General features: G+C 41.3%; 1 protein-coding gene across 11 annotated transcripts in view; it reads left to right on the top strand.

Annotated features, from left to right (window-relative positions):
- The window catches only part of LOC100994646 (neuroligin-4, Y-linked), a 293,763-nt gene that overhangs the window by 270,204 nt on the left and 7,710 nt on the right, over window positions 1-15,849 (top strand). For all 11 annotated transcript variants that reach the window (XM_055106975.2, XM_055106978.2, XM_057301221.2 and 8 more), the window contains 2 exons: window positions 3,689-3,874; window positions 9,384-10,173. In XM_055106975.2, the coding sequence (XP_054962950.1) occupies window positions 3,689-3,874; window positions 9,384-10,173 (976 nt within the window). The remainder of the gene's footprint in view (window positions 1-3,688; window positions 3,875-9,383; window positions 10,174-15,849) is intronic.

Here is a 15,849-nt window from a genome sequence, read left to right as displayed (position 1 = left end):
AGGGTTGATAAATTCCAGATCATCCCCCTCCCAACAAAGCTTCAGGTGAAAACTATGTTTTTCTGATAGGGGAACCTGGGTACCTAAAGAAGGAACAGAGTCCCACAGTTTATACCAGAAATCATTTATAGGAGAAACTAGAAGATCACCAGGGACAGGGAGTTGTTTTTAGACACAGGGCTACCTTCAGAGAAGAGAGGCAGTAGGAAAGGTTGTCTTACAGGCGTTAGGACCCAGAAGGCAAGGGTCACAATAGATAGGATAGAGGGCGAGTCTCGCTTGTGCAGCATAACTTTGAAAGTTCTGCTCATGGCTGCAGGGTCAACCAACTTTTTGTTGGGACCCTGGAGCTGAATGACTTTCCTCTCTGTCAACCCTTGGCTCAGCCAAGAAATGCAGGAAAAGTGGAAGCTGGTTCCAGGCAAATCAATGCTCCCAACTCCAAAGATTCAGCGGTTGTTAGAGAGCCCTTTCCCGGAAAGCCTGACACCTGAGTCTTTAGTCCAGCAGTCACACTAGTTGCTTTTAACTGGTCAACAGGTGCCTGGTATTTAGTCCCAGAATTCTAAAGAAAAATAGGACAGAATAGCAAGTGAAAAGGGTCCAGCGGTACTCACCACAGGGCAATATCCTGGATGAGCCACTAGATGTGTCCAGAGTTGGTTCCTGCCAGTGGGTTCGTGGTCTTGCTGACTTCATGAATGAAGCTGCTGACCTTCACTGTGAGTGTTACAGCTCTTAAAGGTGGCATGGACTCAAAGAGTGAGCAGCAGCAAGATTTACTGTGAAGAGTGAAAGAACAAAGCTTCCACAGAATGGAAGAGGACCCTAGTGGGTTGCCATTGCTGGCTGAGTTGGCCAACTTTTATTTTCTTATTTGTCCCATCCCATGTTGTCTGTCTGTCCTATCAGAATGCCCTTTTTACAATCCTCCTTGTGATTGACTACTTTTAGGTTCCTGCTGTTTTGTACATTTTATAGAGTGCAGATCTGTGCATTTTACAGAGTGCTGATTGGTGCATTTTACAATCCTCTTGCTAGCTACAGAGTGCTGATTGGTGTTTTTACAGAGCACTGATTGGTGCATTTTACAATCCCCTTACTAACTACAGAGCGCTGATTGGTGCATTTTACAATCCTAGCTAAAGAGTGCCTATTGGTGTGCTTTACAATTCTCTTGTAAGACCGAAAAGTTCTCCAAGTCCCCACTCGGCCCAGGATGTCCACCTAGGTTCATCTTTCAGATAATGTTTGGTAATCATTTAACTAAGCCAACATCTTAGCAGAATTCAGGCATCTGTCATTTTTCTAACCTGCTGGTCTTTCATTAGTTTTACAAAGGTGGTTTAGTTTTAAGAAGGGCTATTATCATTTAAACTATAAGTTCAATTTCTCCCAAAGTTAGCTTGGCTTATGCTCAGCAATGATCATTGTAGTATGGTGGTGAAAGACAAGATGGTGTTGGTTAGGTCAGATCTCTTTCACTGTCATAATTTTCTCACAGTTACAAGTTTTGCAAAGGTGGTTTCAAGATGAAAGGAGTATACTCTTGTAAAGAGCGTAAAATTATTTCAGTCATTCTGTACCTGAAACAGGCACTCCCCCTTTTTGATAGTTTAAATTTAAAAAGAAAATTAATAATCCCTGGATGTTGCAGTAAATGGAAATTCCAATGCAGAAACTATGAAAACACATGCTTCAAAACACCACATTCTTCTGTTAAACTTCAGAGATGCAAGCATTGCCATTTCCCTTGGCGACCTTACAGAATATTTGGAGGAAATTCTGAACCTCAAAGATCAATCCATCCAGTAGGATACTGTTTGAAGAACTAAGATTTTTAACACAAGGGACATTCATTAGCTTGCTATTGGAAAGGTTACAAAAACTCTTGTTTTGTAAGGGAGGAAGGGATTGTGGTGGAAGAAAGGCCAGTGATTCACAGCATGTTGAAAATCTTCACGCTCCTCTGCAGAAACAAAATAAGCCAACAGATCATTCTGCAGAATTGAGAAAGAGAGAACAGTGAGTTAAGAAAAGATGTGCTGAAGACAGAATCGTTCTGTTAGAAAATTACTCGTGCCTTAAAAATTAATTACCTCTTTCTTTAATAGGGGAAGAAAGCATTGCCCTGTGGTATTATAGGGCACCCACACTGACATTATTCATCATTGTCATATGTACCCTGAATGAAAGGATTTTTTCTCCCAGGCAAAGCCTGATGCTCTTTATGAACAAACCGTGTCAAAGATTTAGTGATGGAGACAGGTGTTGCAGAACATTTTTGGCATAAAGCACTAATTAGTAATCACTAATTAAATGGTGGGGGGCTTGCGTAATGTCTGAACATACCCACTAATCACAGCTAATCTCACATCAAGTTTATCTGAACTTTAAAGAAATCACATTGGTAGGATGTGTCTTAAGTAAGACCAACCTCACAGATGCAATACTGCCTCTCCTTGAAGCTGCAGGCAATGGTGACTCCTGATTTAGGCTTAGAATTTATTGTCATTGTAGGAAAAAAAAAATCTTATGACTTTCTTTGAAGCCTGGCCATTTCCTCCTTTCCAGCTCAGAGCATTTTTCCAATTGTTCACGAAACCTAATGGAAGAAAACCTGGTTAACTCTACTGGTATGCAGCCTCATCCTCTACTCTTTTTGTTTTAAAAGTAGAAGCCAACACTCAGTCTCTCATTGGAATGCTGTCAACTTTGGTTAGGAATATGCTTTGAAGTAGTTGGTTTGGATTTATGTTATTTTAGGGCTTAAAGCAGTCTGTCATCATACAAACAAGCCCCTCCCTTATGTGACACTGTTGTTCATAAAAGGCATCAGACTTTGCTCGGGAGAAATGCTCAACTAAGGACATGAAAATGGTAAAAAACAACAATGCAAGAAACCTTCCCCAAATACTCAACTATAATATTTGTTCCTTACATACAATTTCTTTTTTTGAAGATCTATGTCATTAACTCATTTGAAGGGATATTTTGTACGTAATTTATCATAGGAGTCTGTTGTGTTTAAAGAAAAATGTGCACACAAATGGTACCTTGAACCTAGTAAAATTTACAATGACTTCTGGGATTGCTTCATGTTATTAATATTTTAGATTCATTTTGTCTTCTATTAGCCACATATATACCCAAAGATGACAAGGTATCATAATGTCAACTTAACAGTAATCATTGTTTATGTAATTATTTCTGCCACAAAAATTTTTCTCTAGTTTTTTCTTTAATTTCCTGTAATTTCCGCTAACATTCTAGATTCATTTTTCCTTCTACATTAGCCACATATATACCCAAAGATGACATGGTATCATAAGGTGAATGTAAACAATAATCATGATTTGTGTAATTATTTCTGCCACAAAAATTGTTCTCCAGGTTTTTCTCTAATTTCCTATAATTTCCACTAACATTTTAGATTTATTTTGCCTTCTACATTAGCCATATATACCTAAAGATGACATGGTATCATAATGTCAACCTAAACAATAACTATTATCTATGTAATTATTTCTGCCACAAAAAATTTTCTACAGTTTTTCCTCTGATTTGTGGGGGACAGGGTTGTGGAGAGAGAGAATGAAGAAGGCAAGCTATGAGATAACTTTTCAAATAGTGGGGATGTGTACACAATTTTTTTTGACCAACAAAAATGTCCTGTGTTCTTCTGTAGGGTTTTTAAGTACCGGTGACCAGGCAGCAAAAGGCAACTATGGGCTCCTGGATCAGATTCAAGCACTGCGGTGGATTGAGGAGAATGTTGGAGCCTTTGGCGGGGACCCCAAGAGAGTGACTATCTTTGGCTCAGGGGCTGGGGCCTCCTGTGTCAGCCTGTTGACCCTGTCCCACTACTCAGAAGGTAATAATGGTGTCCCCGGGGTGGGTGGGCAAATGCCCTGAACCAAGAAATGAATAGTCAGAGTTCATAGCTGAGATTCATGTCCAGGTTGCTAGAAGTCACTGTGGAAATTGCAACAGAAAATGCCCAAAAGACAAAATGAACCCATCTTCACATATTTTAACTCAGCTTTTTTTCCATTTGCTCTGTCACTCAGGCTGGAGTGCAGAGGCATGATCATAGCTCATTGCAGCCTCCAACTCCTGAGCTTAAGCCTTCTCCAATCTCAACCTGCTGAATACCTGGGACTAATGGTTAAATTTTAATTTTTATTTTTATAGAGAAGTGGTCTTGCTATGTTTGCTCAGGGTGGTCTCAAACTCCTAGCCTCAAGTGATCCTCCTCCCTTGGCCTCTCAAACTGCTGAGGTGACAGAATTGAGCCACCATGCTTGGTCAGCAATATCTCCTCATTTAAGTGTGTGACAATTAGGTGTCGGTTACAATGATAGGAAAAAAATAACTGCTTTAGAAGAGCGGACACTATTGTTTCTTTTGACATTCTCACTGTATTTGAACATTTAAAATTTTATTAACTTCTAGCTACAATTTGGTAAGAGTAATATGGAAGAGAGACAGTACGTCAATAAGGAAGAGAAATAGTATGTCAATATTGCAGATTTATAGATTTTTAATCAACTGGGCTTTTAACCACATGTTTTTTTAAAAGACACTTCTCTAATCACATTAATTCTTTTTTTTTTTTTTTTTTTTTTTTGAGACGGAGTCTCGCTCTGTCGCCCAGGCTGGAGTGCAGTGGCGCGATCTCGGCTCACTGCAAGCTCCGCCTCCCGGGTTCACGCCATTCTCCTGCCTCAGCCTCCCGTACATTAATTCTTTAAATCTTCTGGAAACATTAGGAACATGGCTGGTGCATTCATAGAGAAGTAGATTCTACCCATAGGAATAGTGTCTCTCTCCCTGACTCTGTCTCCCTCCCTCTCTCTCTTCCCTTTTCACTCTCCTCTTTCCCTCTCTCTTTCTGTCTCCCCCCTCTATGTCCTCTCACTTTCTCTCTGTCTCTCTCTCTGTTTTCCTCTCTCTCTCGCCCTTCCTCTCTCCCCTCCTTCCACTGTCTCTCCTCGATCTCCCTCTCCCTCACACTATCCTCTCACCTCTTTCTCCTTTTCTCCCCTTCTCTCTTTGTCTCTCTTCCTCTCTCTCCCTCTCCAGTTCCCCAGTTTCTTCCTCACTGTCTCTCTTCCTCTCTCACTTCCCCCCCTTCACACTCTGTCTCTCTCCCTTTATTTCTTTCTCTCTGTCTCCCTTTTTCTCCCTCTGTCTCTTTCCCTTTCTTCCTCTCCTGCAAACATGACTTTCAGCAAAGGACCACCTTACTGGTCAGTTCAGCATGAGACACTTGGAAGTGTCCACAGTTTGCTTTCTCTCTCTCTCTCTAACACACTTTTAGGAAGAAACTCCCTGCTGGGCCAGTCAGCATGACATCCTCTACTTGTCCCCGTGGGAGCTCCAAACCCTCCCTGGGGCCCTGCTAATAACCTGGAAAAAGCTGCTGTTGGCAAAACAGAGAAAGCGGAAACCGCAGAAATACACGCACATCATGTTACCTCAATCAGACATGCACTTGTACGTGGTAGTTAGCATAGGCAACCATACCCAACCAGATATGCACTTGGGCCTCTAAGTAGTAATTGCTCATGCTGCCTAAGTGGTGGTCAGCATAGACAGCCACACCCCTGAGCCCTGCCAGAGCACCTGAGGCTCACTCAATGCAATTCCCTGCTGCTAATGCAAGAGGGAGACTCTCTGCAGTATCAGATGAAACTTCAAAGAGAAGTCCACAGGAATTTGAGGCAATTGGTTCTGGAAGCTTGATCACCAATTCTTGGCTGTGGCCTAAAAGGAGAAAGCAGGAAAATCTGCAGAACAGATCCAGTCCTCTGTTACCTGGCCAGGTACAAATGAATATTCATAATAGCCATCTCAGTCATCAACACAGCATTGTGATATGTTCTGTGTCATTGGTAGGCTTCAGAATGGCACCACACTGACTGGACCATTTACATCTGAAGTACTTAAAATCTTAATGGAATTTTTCTTTTCTTTTTTTTTCTTTTTTTTTTTTGAGACGGAGTCTCACTCTGTCACTCAGGCAGGAGTGCAGCATCATGATCTTCACTCATGTCAACCTCTGTCTCCCAGTTTTAAAGTGATTGTCCTGCGTCAGCTTCCCAAGTAGCTGGGCTTACAGGTGCCCATCACCATGCCCAGCTAATTTTTCTATTTGTAGTAGAGATGGTTTTTTACCATATTGGCCAAGCTGGTCTCAAACTTCTTGACCTGATGTGATCCGCCTGCCTCAGCCTCTGGAATTGTTATTTATTAAAGTTATCAGCTGGGTAAGGTGGCTCATGCCTGTTATCCCAGCAGTTTGGGAAGCTGAGTGGGGAATATGGCTTGAGCCCAGGAGTTTGAGCCCAGCCAGTGCAACTTAGTGAGACCACATTTATACAAAAATAAATAAATAAAAACAAGCCAGGGATGGTGGTGGACACCTGTGGTCTCAGTTGCTTGGGAGGCTAAGGAGGGAGGATCACTTGAGCCAGGGAGGTCAAGGCTGCAGTGAGCTCTGAAGGTGTCACTGCACTTCACCCTGGGTGGCAGAGAGAGACTCTGTCTAAACATAAAGAAATAAAATTAAAAAATACCTTTCTTTAAAGTAACTGCAGGACTTTCTTCCCTTCCTGCACCATCTGAACAAGTTTCTAGATCACTATGCTCCTCAGTGTCTTCTTTAGCAAGATGGGACAGATGAGGATTTCCTAAAATCCTCCAAACTCTGAATTCCTTGAGTCCGTAGTTCATAATGTTTTGCCCAGGAGACCAAATGACTTTTGACCTCAAACTAGTGCTAATAACAGGGAAGAGGAAAGGCTCATATTTGTAGTAACTTTATTTTAAAAACAGGAACAATGAATAATCTGCTGAACCATTTGGCATAGAGATTTCTATGGCATTTTTGAAAATACATAGATATTCACATTTCTCAGTTGATATGACAGTTGTAGATTTAGAAAGCAGTCAGAACAAACTTCAGGAGTAATGAAACACATGTAAGCCACACTAATTAGAGGAAAGTGTTAATTATTTAAGTCAGCAGGTTGGAAGTTATTATTTGCTGCAAAAATACCTTTTTGTTGGTCATTTATGCAAGGCAGTGCTTCTAAACAGCCCATCAGTATTATCAAGAATTATGAAAAATATGAGCCCGGCACTGTGGCTCCTGCCTATCATCCCAGTACTTTGGGAGGCTGAGGTGTGAGGATTGCTTGAGTCCAGGAATTCAAGAACAGCCTGGGCAACAAAGCAAAACCTTATCTCTGCAAAACATTACAAAAATTAGCCAGGTGTGGTGGTACACACCTGTAGTCCCAGCTACTTGGGATGTTGAAATGGGAGGATCAGTTGGGCCTGGATGGCAGAGGCTGCAGCAAGCCAAGATCATGCCACTGCACTCCAGCCTGGGTAGCAGAGAGACACTCTGTCTGAAATAAAGATAAAGATAAAAATACCCAAATTGTTGGCCTTAGGAATTCTAGTCTAATGAAGGCAAAGTACCTGTGGAAAGAGATAGTTTTATGAAGGTATTCACCCCAGTATTATTATCATAGCAAAGAATGAAATGGAAAAGCTACAAGATCAAAAGGAGATGAAAGTTATTAGAAACCATATGCAATAACTCAAAAGAATAATAATTTATCTAAGATATTCAACAGCTGGAAAAATGCAGTGTAGACAACTATATAAATATTGGGCTCAGCTATTCAAAACAATGTTTGAATGGAAGAGAAAGATGTAAGAAAGAATTATGTTAATTCCCAACATACTCATTTTGCTAAGGTGAGTTGTGCTTTAATGTTTGACTTATGAGTGATTTTTTTTCATTATCCAAGTTTTTTAGTGTCATCAGGAGTTATATTACTTCCCTAACATACAAATAACTGTTTTATATATGTTACTTATATATGTGTGTGTGTGTGTATATGTGTGTGTGTAATATATGTGTGTGTATATATATGTGTATATATATGTGAGTATATATATATATATATACACACACAAATATGCTGCTACCTAGATTATTGCCAGTAGTTATAAGAAGGGTAGAAAAGGAACATCTCAGAGCATTTTTATCTAATTCTGAATGTTTTAACTAATGAAAGTATCCAACAGATTACATATTGACATTTTTTTCTTTTGGACATTTTAAAATAATCTTCAGAGCCAAGTACTCAAGTCAATACTTGTACATTTCTGACAGAAATGTTTCCAAGATGGCTTTGCTGACATAATGGTTAAAGCCATATTGGTTTCAAGTTGCAGTCCTGTGTGTCATCTTTGGGCAATCCTTTAGTCTTTAAAAATCACATCTTCCTGATGACAATCACATTTTCCTCATATTTGATTGCTTCCATGACATGAAAAATCAACACGGCATCTGGACTTACAGCTGAATGCTTTATTCTTTACTGCCTGACTCAGTCTGGGATTTACAGAAACGTCAGGAAGTGATCGTAAATGGAATGCTGTGATTTTTACGGCCTGCCATCTCTTGTCCTGTTACGATTAAAAATACAGATTTTATACTTCTGGACATTCATGTAGTAGACTGAGCTGATGGAATTTTAAGCTACACAGAATTTTACTCCTAAAATTGCCCATGCTTTTTCAAGTTTCTCACCAAGTGGAGAATTTTTCCTATGTGGCAAAAAAACAAAACCAAAAACAAAACCAAAAACAAAACAAAACAAAAATATCTCTGAGTTACCAGTGGATATAGTTTTGAAGAAAATGACAAAAAATACTTGTTAGTTGGGTACCTGGTTGAGGATTAGGCATAGCTAAGCTAATGCATTTACATTAATTCCCAAACCGTAATATCTTCATTAGACGCAGGATAGAAATGCATTTCTAAATTAGCACTCTGAAATTCATTCAACTGGATTTATTTTTTCCCATAATGAAGAGACACCTGGATTTGTTTGTGAGACAAGATAGCCTTTGACCTTTTACTAGTTTAAGGCCTGTTTTTTTTGTTTGTTTATTTTCCCGTTTGGAAATGGGAATGTAGTTGCTGTTGCGTTATTATATATGGCATCTGGAGGCAAGGAAGCAAAAATGACACTAAATTGAGGAAGAAAAAAAGAAATCACATGTATTTTACCAGTGCATGAAAAGCCTCAATGTGGTTTCATTTCCTTAAACTCGTGTGTGTGTGTGTGTGTGTGTGTGTGTGTGTGTGTGTGTGTAGAATAACATTTCCTAAAATGAATGTTCAGGGGGAGGGAATCAAAATGAAAATGGGTAAAAGAGCCCTCTGACAGAGCTGAATGCTACTACATCCAGAAATTCACATGCTTGCGAGACAATCACAGCCTTCATTGCTCAGTAAAAGCTGCATTTCTGTCCTGTGGGTTTTCATTTGCATGTCCACAATTTTGCACCTGCAGGTCTCTTCCAGAAGGCCATCATTCAGAGCGGCACCGCCCTGTCCAGCTGGGCAGTGAACTACCAGCCGGCCAAGTACACTCGGATATTGGCAGACAAGGTCGGCTGCAACATGCTGGACACCACGGACATGGTAGAATGTCTGAAGAACAAGAACTACAAGGAGCTCATCCAGCAGACCATCACCCCGGCCACCTACCACATAGCCTTTGGGCCGGTGATTGACGGCGACGTCATCCCAGACGACCCCCAGATCCTGATGGAGCAAGGCGAGTTCCTCAACTATGACATCATGCTGGGCGTCAACCAAGGGGAAGGCCTGAAGTTCGTGGACGGCATCGTGGATAACGAGGACGGTGTGACGCCCAACGACTTTGACTTCTCCGTGTCCAACTTCGTGGACAACCTTTACGGCTACCCTGAAGGGAAAGACATTTTGCGGGAGACTATCAAGTTCATGTACACAGACTGGGCCGATAAGGAAAACCCGGAGACGCGGCGGAAAACCCTGGTGGCTCTCTTTACTGACCATCAGTGGGGGGCCCCCGCCGTGGCCACCGCCGACCTGCACGCGCAGTACGGCTCCCCCACCTACTTCTATGCCTTCTATCATCACTGCCAAAGCGAAATGAAGCCCAGCTGGGCAGATTCGGCCCATGGCGATGAAGTCCCCTATGTCTTCGGCATCCCCATGATCGGTCCCACCGAGCTCTTCCGTTGTAATTTCTCCAAGAACGACGTCATGCTGAGCGCCGTGGTCATGACCTACTGGACGAACTTCGCCAAAACTGGGTACGTTCATCCTCGTGTTGGGGTATCACTATCCTTGCCACTTGTTTGTGTCCTCAATATAGGTGTTGCTTCTACTGCCACGTGCAGGAGCACACACGCATACACATACATACACATGCATGCACACATATACACACAGACACACGCTTACACACACAGCAGTAACAGGCAGCTTCTCCCCCATCATCTGTGAGAACTCAAATTTTCTTTATTACCAAACTGTTTTACTCCTAAAACACTTTAGTGTCAAACCAGATTTTTACTAGATTTCTAATTGCCCATTAGAAATTCTAGAATTCCTACTTGCAGGTGCAGGACTTACACATATATAATGGTTCTGTTAACGGCTGATCAATTTTGCTTTTGTTCTTACTGTTGTTGAAGAGACACAGTCTCACTCTGCTGTCCAGGCTGGTGTGCAGTGATACAACATAGCACACTACAGCCTTGAACTCCTAGGCTCAAGCCATTCTCCTGCCTCAGCCTCCTGAGTACCTTGGATTACAGGTGACTGCCATGGCTGGCTAATGTTTTTTTTTTTTTATTTTTTTGTAGAGACAAGTTCTCACTCTGTTGTCTAGGCTGGAGTGCAATGGTGCAAGCATAGCTCACGGTGGCCTAGAAATCATGGATTTATTTGATCCTCACATCTCAGCATCTCAAGCAGCTGGGACTACAGACATGCACCACCATGCCCTTACATGGATTTCTGTAGAGACAGGGTTTCCTATGTTGCCCAAGCTGTTCTGAAACTCCTGGTCTCAACAGATCCTCCCTCCTCACCCTTCTGAATAGCTGGGACTACAGGTGAATGCCACCATACCCAGCTAATTTTAAAATTTATTTTGTTAGAAAGAGGATTTTGCTATGTCACCTGAGCTACCACTTGGGGAATTGTTTAGATTGCCTGACCGTATGAATACAAACAATTGTCACAATATTTATAGAGAAATATAAATAAATATTCCTATATATATTTAACATATATAGAGAGAAGAGAACTATTCCCACATGTATAATATATATTATATATATATTTGCATTTGTATATATATACACATAAATACCAGTATATTTCTGTGTGTATACATATATAAATAGTAATATATATATACTATATATGCATATACTATATATACAATATAGAAATACAAACAACTACAAATATATACATGCTATATATACAAGTACAAATTTATGTACATATACATATATATTTGTATTTCCTTTGCTGTATAAATAGAGAGCAAACAAAGAAAAATATATGATATTTGTATTATATTGTTATATGTCATGCATATATAAACACATACACACACGTATGTCACAGGAAAGCTCATTTATTGACCTAAATATAGTAGAAAATATACAAAAAACACACATACAACAGAGTCTGCCAATATTCTACTGAGTGGATTCTCTTCAAACCATGGGAGAAAAGAAACAAAAGCATCCTAAATAGCTCCAAATATTGTGGCATCTTTTAATTTTCTCCTGTCTAATAATGTAACTATGGAAATCAATGGAGTATCATTCTGTTCTACCTGTGTGTGCCACCGTCATCCACCCTGAGTTTCTTTAAACTGAATAGAAGAGCAACATGTGCATGTCACCCAGGGAGGGTCAATCTTCCCATGTGGAATGAGGCTCTCAGACTGCAGTGGCCCTGCCATGCATGAGCTGTACACAGTAATTCTGATAAGATCAGAGGACACGTTTTTTGTTTGTTTGTTTGGTTGGTTGATTTTTTTGGCAAACATATAGCATGTAGCATGTTTTTGAAGTGGAAAATGTATCATCTGGATATCAACTTTCCAAAATCAGACTGTGTAGATTTGGTCTGAGAATGGCTACCAGGAGGAGAACAGAGGAGGGACCAACAGTTGATGGAGATGCTCGTCTATCACTGAAAGGTTCTTTCCTGCATGAAGAAATGATTTAAATCAAATTCATAATTTTTTCTAAGTAAACCTTGTTTATTAGTTAGCTTGGGCTGCTGTTACCAGAGTGCCAAAATCTGTATGGCTGTGCCAGGCAGCGTGGCTTATGCCTGTAACCCCAGCACTTTGGGAGGCCGAGGCTGGAGGACTGCCTAAGGAGGTCAAGAGTTTAAGACCACCCTGGGCAACATAGTGAGAGTCAGTCTCTACAAAACAAATGATGCCCCACAAGCCGCAAAACCAGCAAGTTTTTATTAGGGATTTTCAAAAGGGGAGGGAGTGTGCGAATAGGTGTGGGTCACAGACATCAAGTACTTTACAAAGTAATGGAATATCACAAGGCAAATGGAGGCAGGGCGAGATCACAGGACCATGGCAGTGGGGCGAAATTAAAATTGCTAATGAAGTTTCGAGCACCATTGTCATTGACAACATCTTATCAGGAGACAGGGTTTTGAGAGCAACTGGTCTGACCAAATATTTATTAGGCAGGAATTTCCTCTTCCTAATAAGCCTGGGAGCACTATGGGAGACTGGGGTCTATTTCACCCCTACGGCCTCAACCATAAGAGATGGGCTCACCTAGGGGGGCTGTTTATAGGCCTATACTTCCAGGCGTGTATTCTCTTTCCCAGGGATGTTCCTTGCTGAGAAAAAGAATTCAGCAATATTTTTCCCATTGGCTTTTGAAAGAAGAGAAATATGACTCTGTTCTGTCTAGCTCACCGGTGGTCAGAGTTTAAGGTTATCTCTCTTATTCCCTGAACAATTGCTGTTATCCTGTTCTTTTTTCAAGGTGCCCAGATTTCATATTGTTTAAACGCACATGTTCTACAATTTGTGCAGTTAATGCAATTATCACATGGTCCTGAGGCAACATACATCCTCATCAGCTGACAGGATTAAGAAATTAAAGTAAAGACAAGCATAGGAAATCACAAGCGTATTGATTGGGGAAGTGATAAGTGCCCATGAAATCTTTACAATTTATGTTTAGAGATTGCAGTAAAGGCAGGCATAAGAAATTATAAAAGTATTAATTTGGGGAACTAATAAATGTCCATGAAATCTTCAGAATCCATGTTCTTCTGCCATGGCTTCAGCCAGTCCCTCCGTTTGGTGTCCCTGACTTCCCACAACACGCAGTATTAGGGTGGGAGTGATCCAATGTCCCAAGTGCCATCTGTTACCCCTTTCTTTGACTAGGAAAGGGAATTCCCTGACCCCTTGCACTTCCCAGGTGAGGCGATGCCTCGCCCTGCTTCAGCTCACACTTGGTGCACTGTACCCACTGTCCTGTGCCCACTGTCTGATACTCCCCAGTGAGATGAACCCGGTACCTCAGTTGGAAATGCAGAAATCACCCATCTTCTACATCGCTCATGCTGGGACGTGTAGACTGGAGCTGTTCCTATGCAGCCATCTTGGCTCCACCTACCAGTCTTCATATATTTTATAGAACCATTAAAACAATAGTGAAATCTAAATAATGCTGTTAAATTCTCATTAACTCCTCCTGACTCCCAAAGACTATGATACTGAGGCTGGCTATGTCATTATTAAAAAAGAAAAAGAAAAAAAAGATAGGAAAAGATAAAGGAAGTTAATTTGTTTTATGAGGTGATTATTATCATGACTGGCATCAAATGGATGCTTTTACCAAGATATCATGAAAGTCTGAAAGAGCCGTGAGAATACCAGTGATCTCTCTGTTACTGAGTGCTTTTTAATGCCATGAATCTATTTCTTAAAGTCACCTGGTTTAGAGCCTGTGATTTCCACCCTGCATGTAGGGAGTACATTCACATTGCCATTCATGGTCTGTGTTGAGGGTGCTTCTAGCTTTTGTGAAGGCCCTGACATCACTGGAAGAGAGGAGGAAGGAAAAACCACAGAGCAGAGATTCTCTGATGCTACTCAAATTAAAAGCTTCAGGTAGAGAGTTCACTGAGGTAATGAGAGCCTGAATGTCAGTCTGTCTGAAGCCTCTATTTTTGTTTCTTCCATCCATGGGAAACATCCCTGAAATAACAGACTGTATTAATGCAATGAGTTCTCTTGTTTCATTGGAAAGGTATTAGAATGACTCAAATGATTCATCAAGGAAGTTACTCAGAACTTACATGTCATGTGAAATGCATGATGTGGATTCAAATATAAATGTTTTAAGTGATCACACTTCTTTGGCAGCCCTATAAGAGAAGGGAATGGGGAATTTAACTGTTGCTAGTTATTTGCTTATTGTAAATTGGATGGTGGCCTGATCCCTCCAGGGCAGAGAAAGACTCCCTGGTCGTCAGGTGCAGAGAACAAATGAAACTGATACCTGTAAGGAGAAAACATGGGATGTATCTCATCTGCTGTCATGGTGTGACCTGGCAAGTTTAACACCATTCTACAGAGCACACACTCAGACAATGACTCACAGAAAAGGAGAGGGTATTTCTGCATATCCTCACTGTTCCCTTCCAGCACTGGAGGTGACAGGAGGAAACAAGATTAGCTCCCAGAGTGTCTGTCAGTACACAGTGCTGTGGAGAGAGAATCACATTGTGCCAGGACATGCTTCCCCACTCTCAGTGGTCATCATGTCATGTGTTTTAAACCTGCAGGCATAGCACAGTCTCCTGATGACAAATGTTTGTGGAGATGAAGTGGATGGTGCCTGGATGCTTCTTTACAGACATCTCAAAGCAGATGGTTCTGACTCTTACTATGAGTTTTAAAGTACATATACCTGGTATGCATATACCTTTGGAATTTGGATGATCACAGAAAAATGATGTTGGAATGTGCATGTCAGGAAAAATTAGGAAGGGAGGATGAAGGGACTGAAGGAAGGAGAATTGTGATGAAGGAAAGAAGGGAAGGAGGGAGGAAAGAGGGAGGAGGGGTGGGAGGGAAAGAAGAGAGAGAGAGGAAGGGAGGGAATCAAGAAAGGAGTAAAGGAAGGGAGGAAGTAAGGAAAGAAAGAGGGAAGAGGGAGAAGAGAAATGAAAGATGTAAGAAGGGAAGGAAGGGATGGAAGGTGAAAGGAAGGAAGGGAGGAAGGAAGGAAGAAAAGAAGGAAGCAAAGAAAAGAAAGTGAGAGAAAAGAAAGAGAGGAAGGGAGGAGGAAGAAAGAAGAGAGGAAGGAAGGAAAGAGAGATTAGGGAGAGAGGCAAGGATAAAAATGAATGGAGACAAAAAAGAAGGAAGGGAGAGAGGAAGAAAGGAAGAGAGGGAGAAAAAAGAGGGAATGGAGGAGGACAGGAAGAAAGGATTGAGGGAAGGGAGGGATGGGTAAGGGAAAGAAGAAAAACAGGGAAAGGGGCGGTGAGAGATAAAAGAGGGAAGGGAGTAGGGGAGGAAGGAAAGAAGGAGGGAGGGAGGGACAATTGGATCCTTGCTTACAAATCATGTCACCTGTATATTTTCATGTTAACATTAGGTAAGAGGGCCCTCCCATCTTAGAAAGGCAGATTCAGCAAGCACACACAGTAGACACGAGAAGAAAGTTGCTGCAGAAGCTCTAAACCATGAAAACCTTGATCAAGACAGGATGTTGAAATCAGTGAATGCCAGGGCCTCAAATAATCCTTGCTACTTTTTAATTATTATTTTGAATAGGGAAGCAAGTGCCCAGGCCTGTGCCTGAGGGTGATTCTCCCCTGTAGCAAGGAGGTGTTTCAATGTTAGTCCAGGTCACGGGACTAAAATCATGCTTGAAGAGAACTGAGTAAGCCCAAACATGCAA

Source organism: Pan paniscus, chromosome Y (assembly GCF_029289425.2).
Source record: "Pan paniscus chromosome Y, NHGRI_mPanPan1-v2.0_pri, whole genome shotgun sequence".
NCBI lineage: Eukaryota > Metazoa > Chordata > Mammalia > Primates > Hominidae > Pan > Pan paniscus.
Note: the sequence above shows the minus strand (reverse complement) of the source record. Positions and strands in the feature narration are given on the sequence as shown.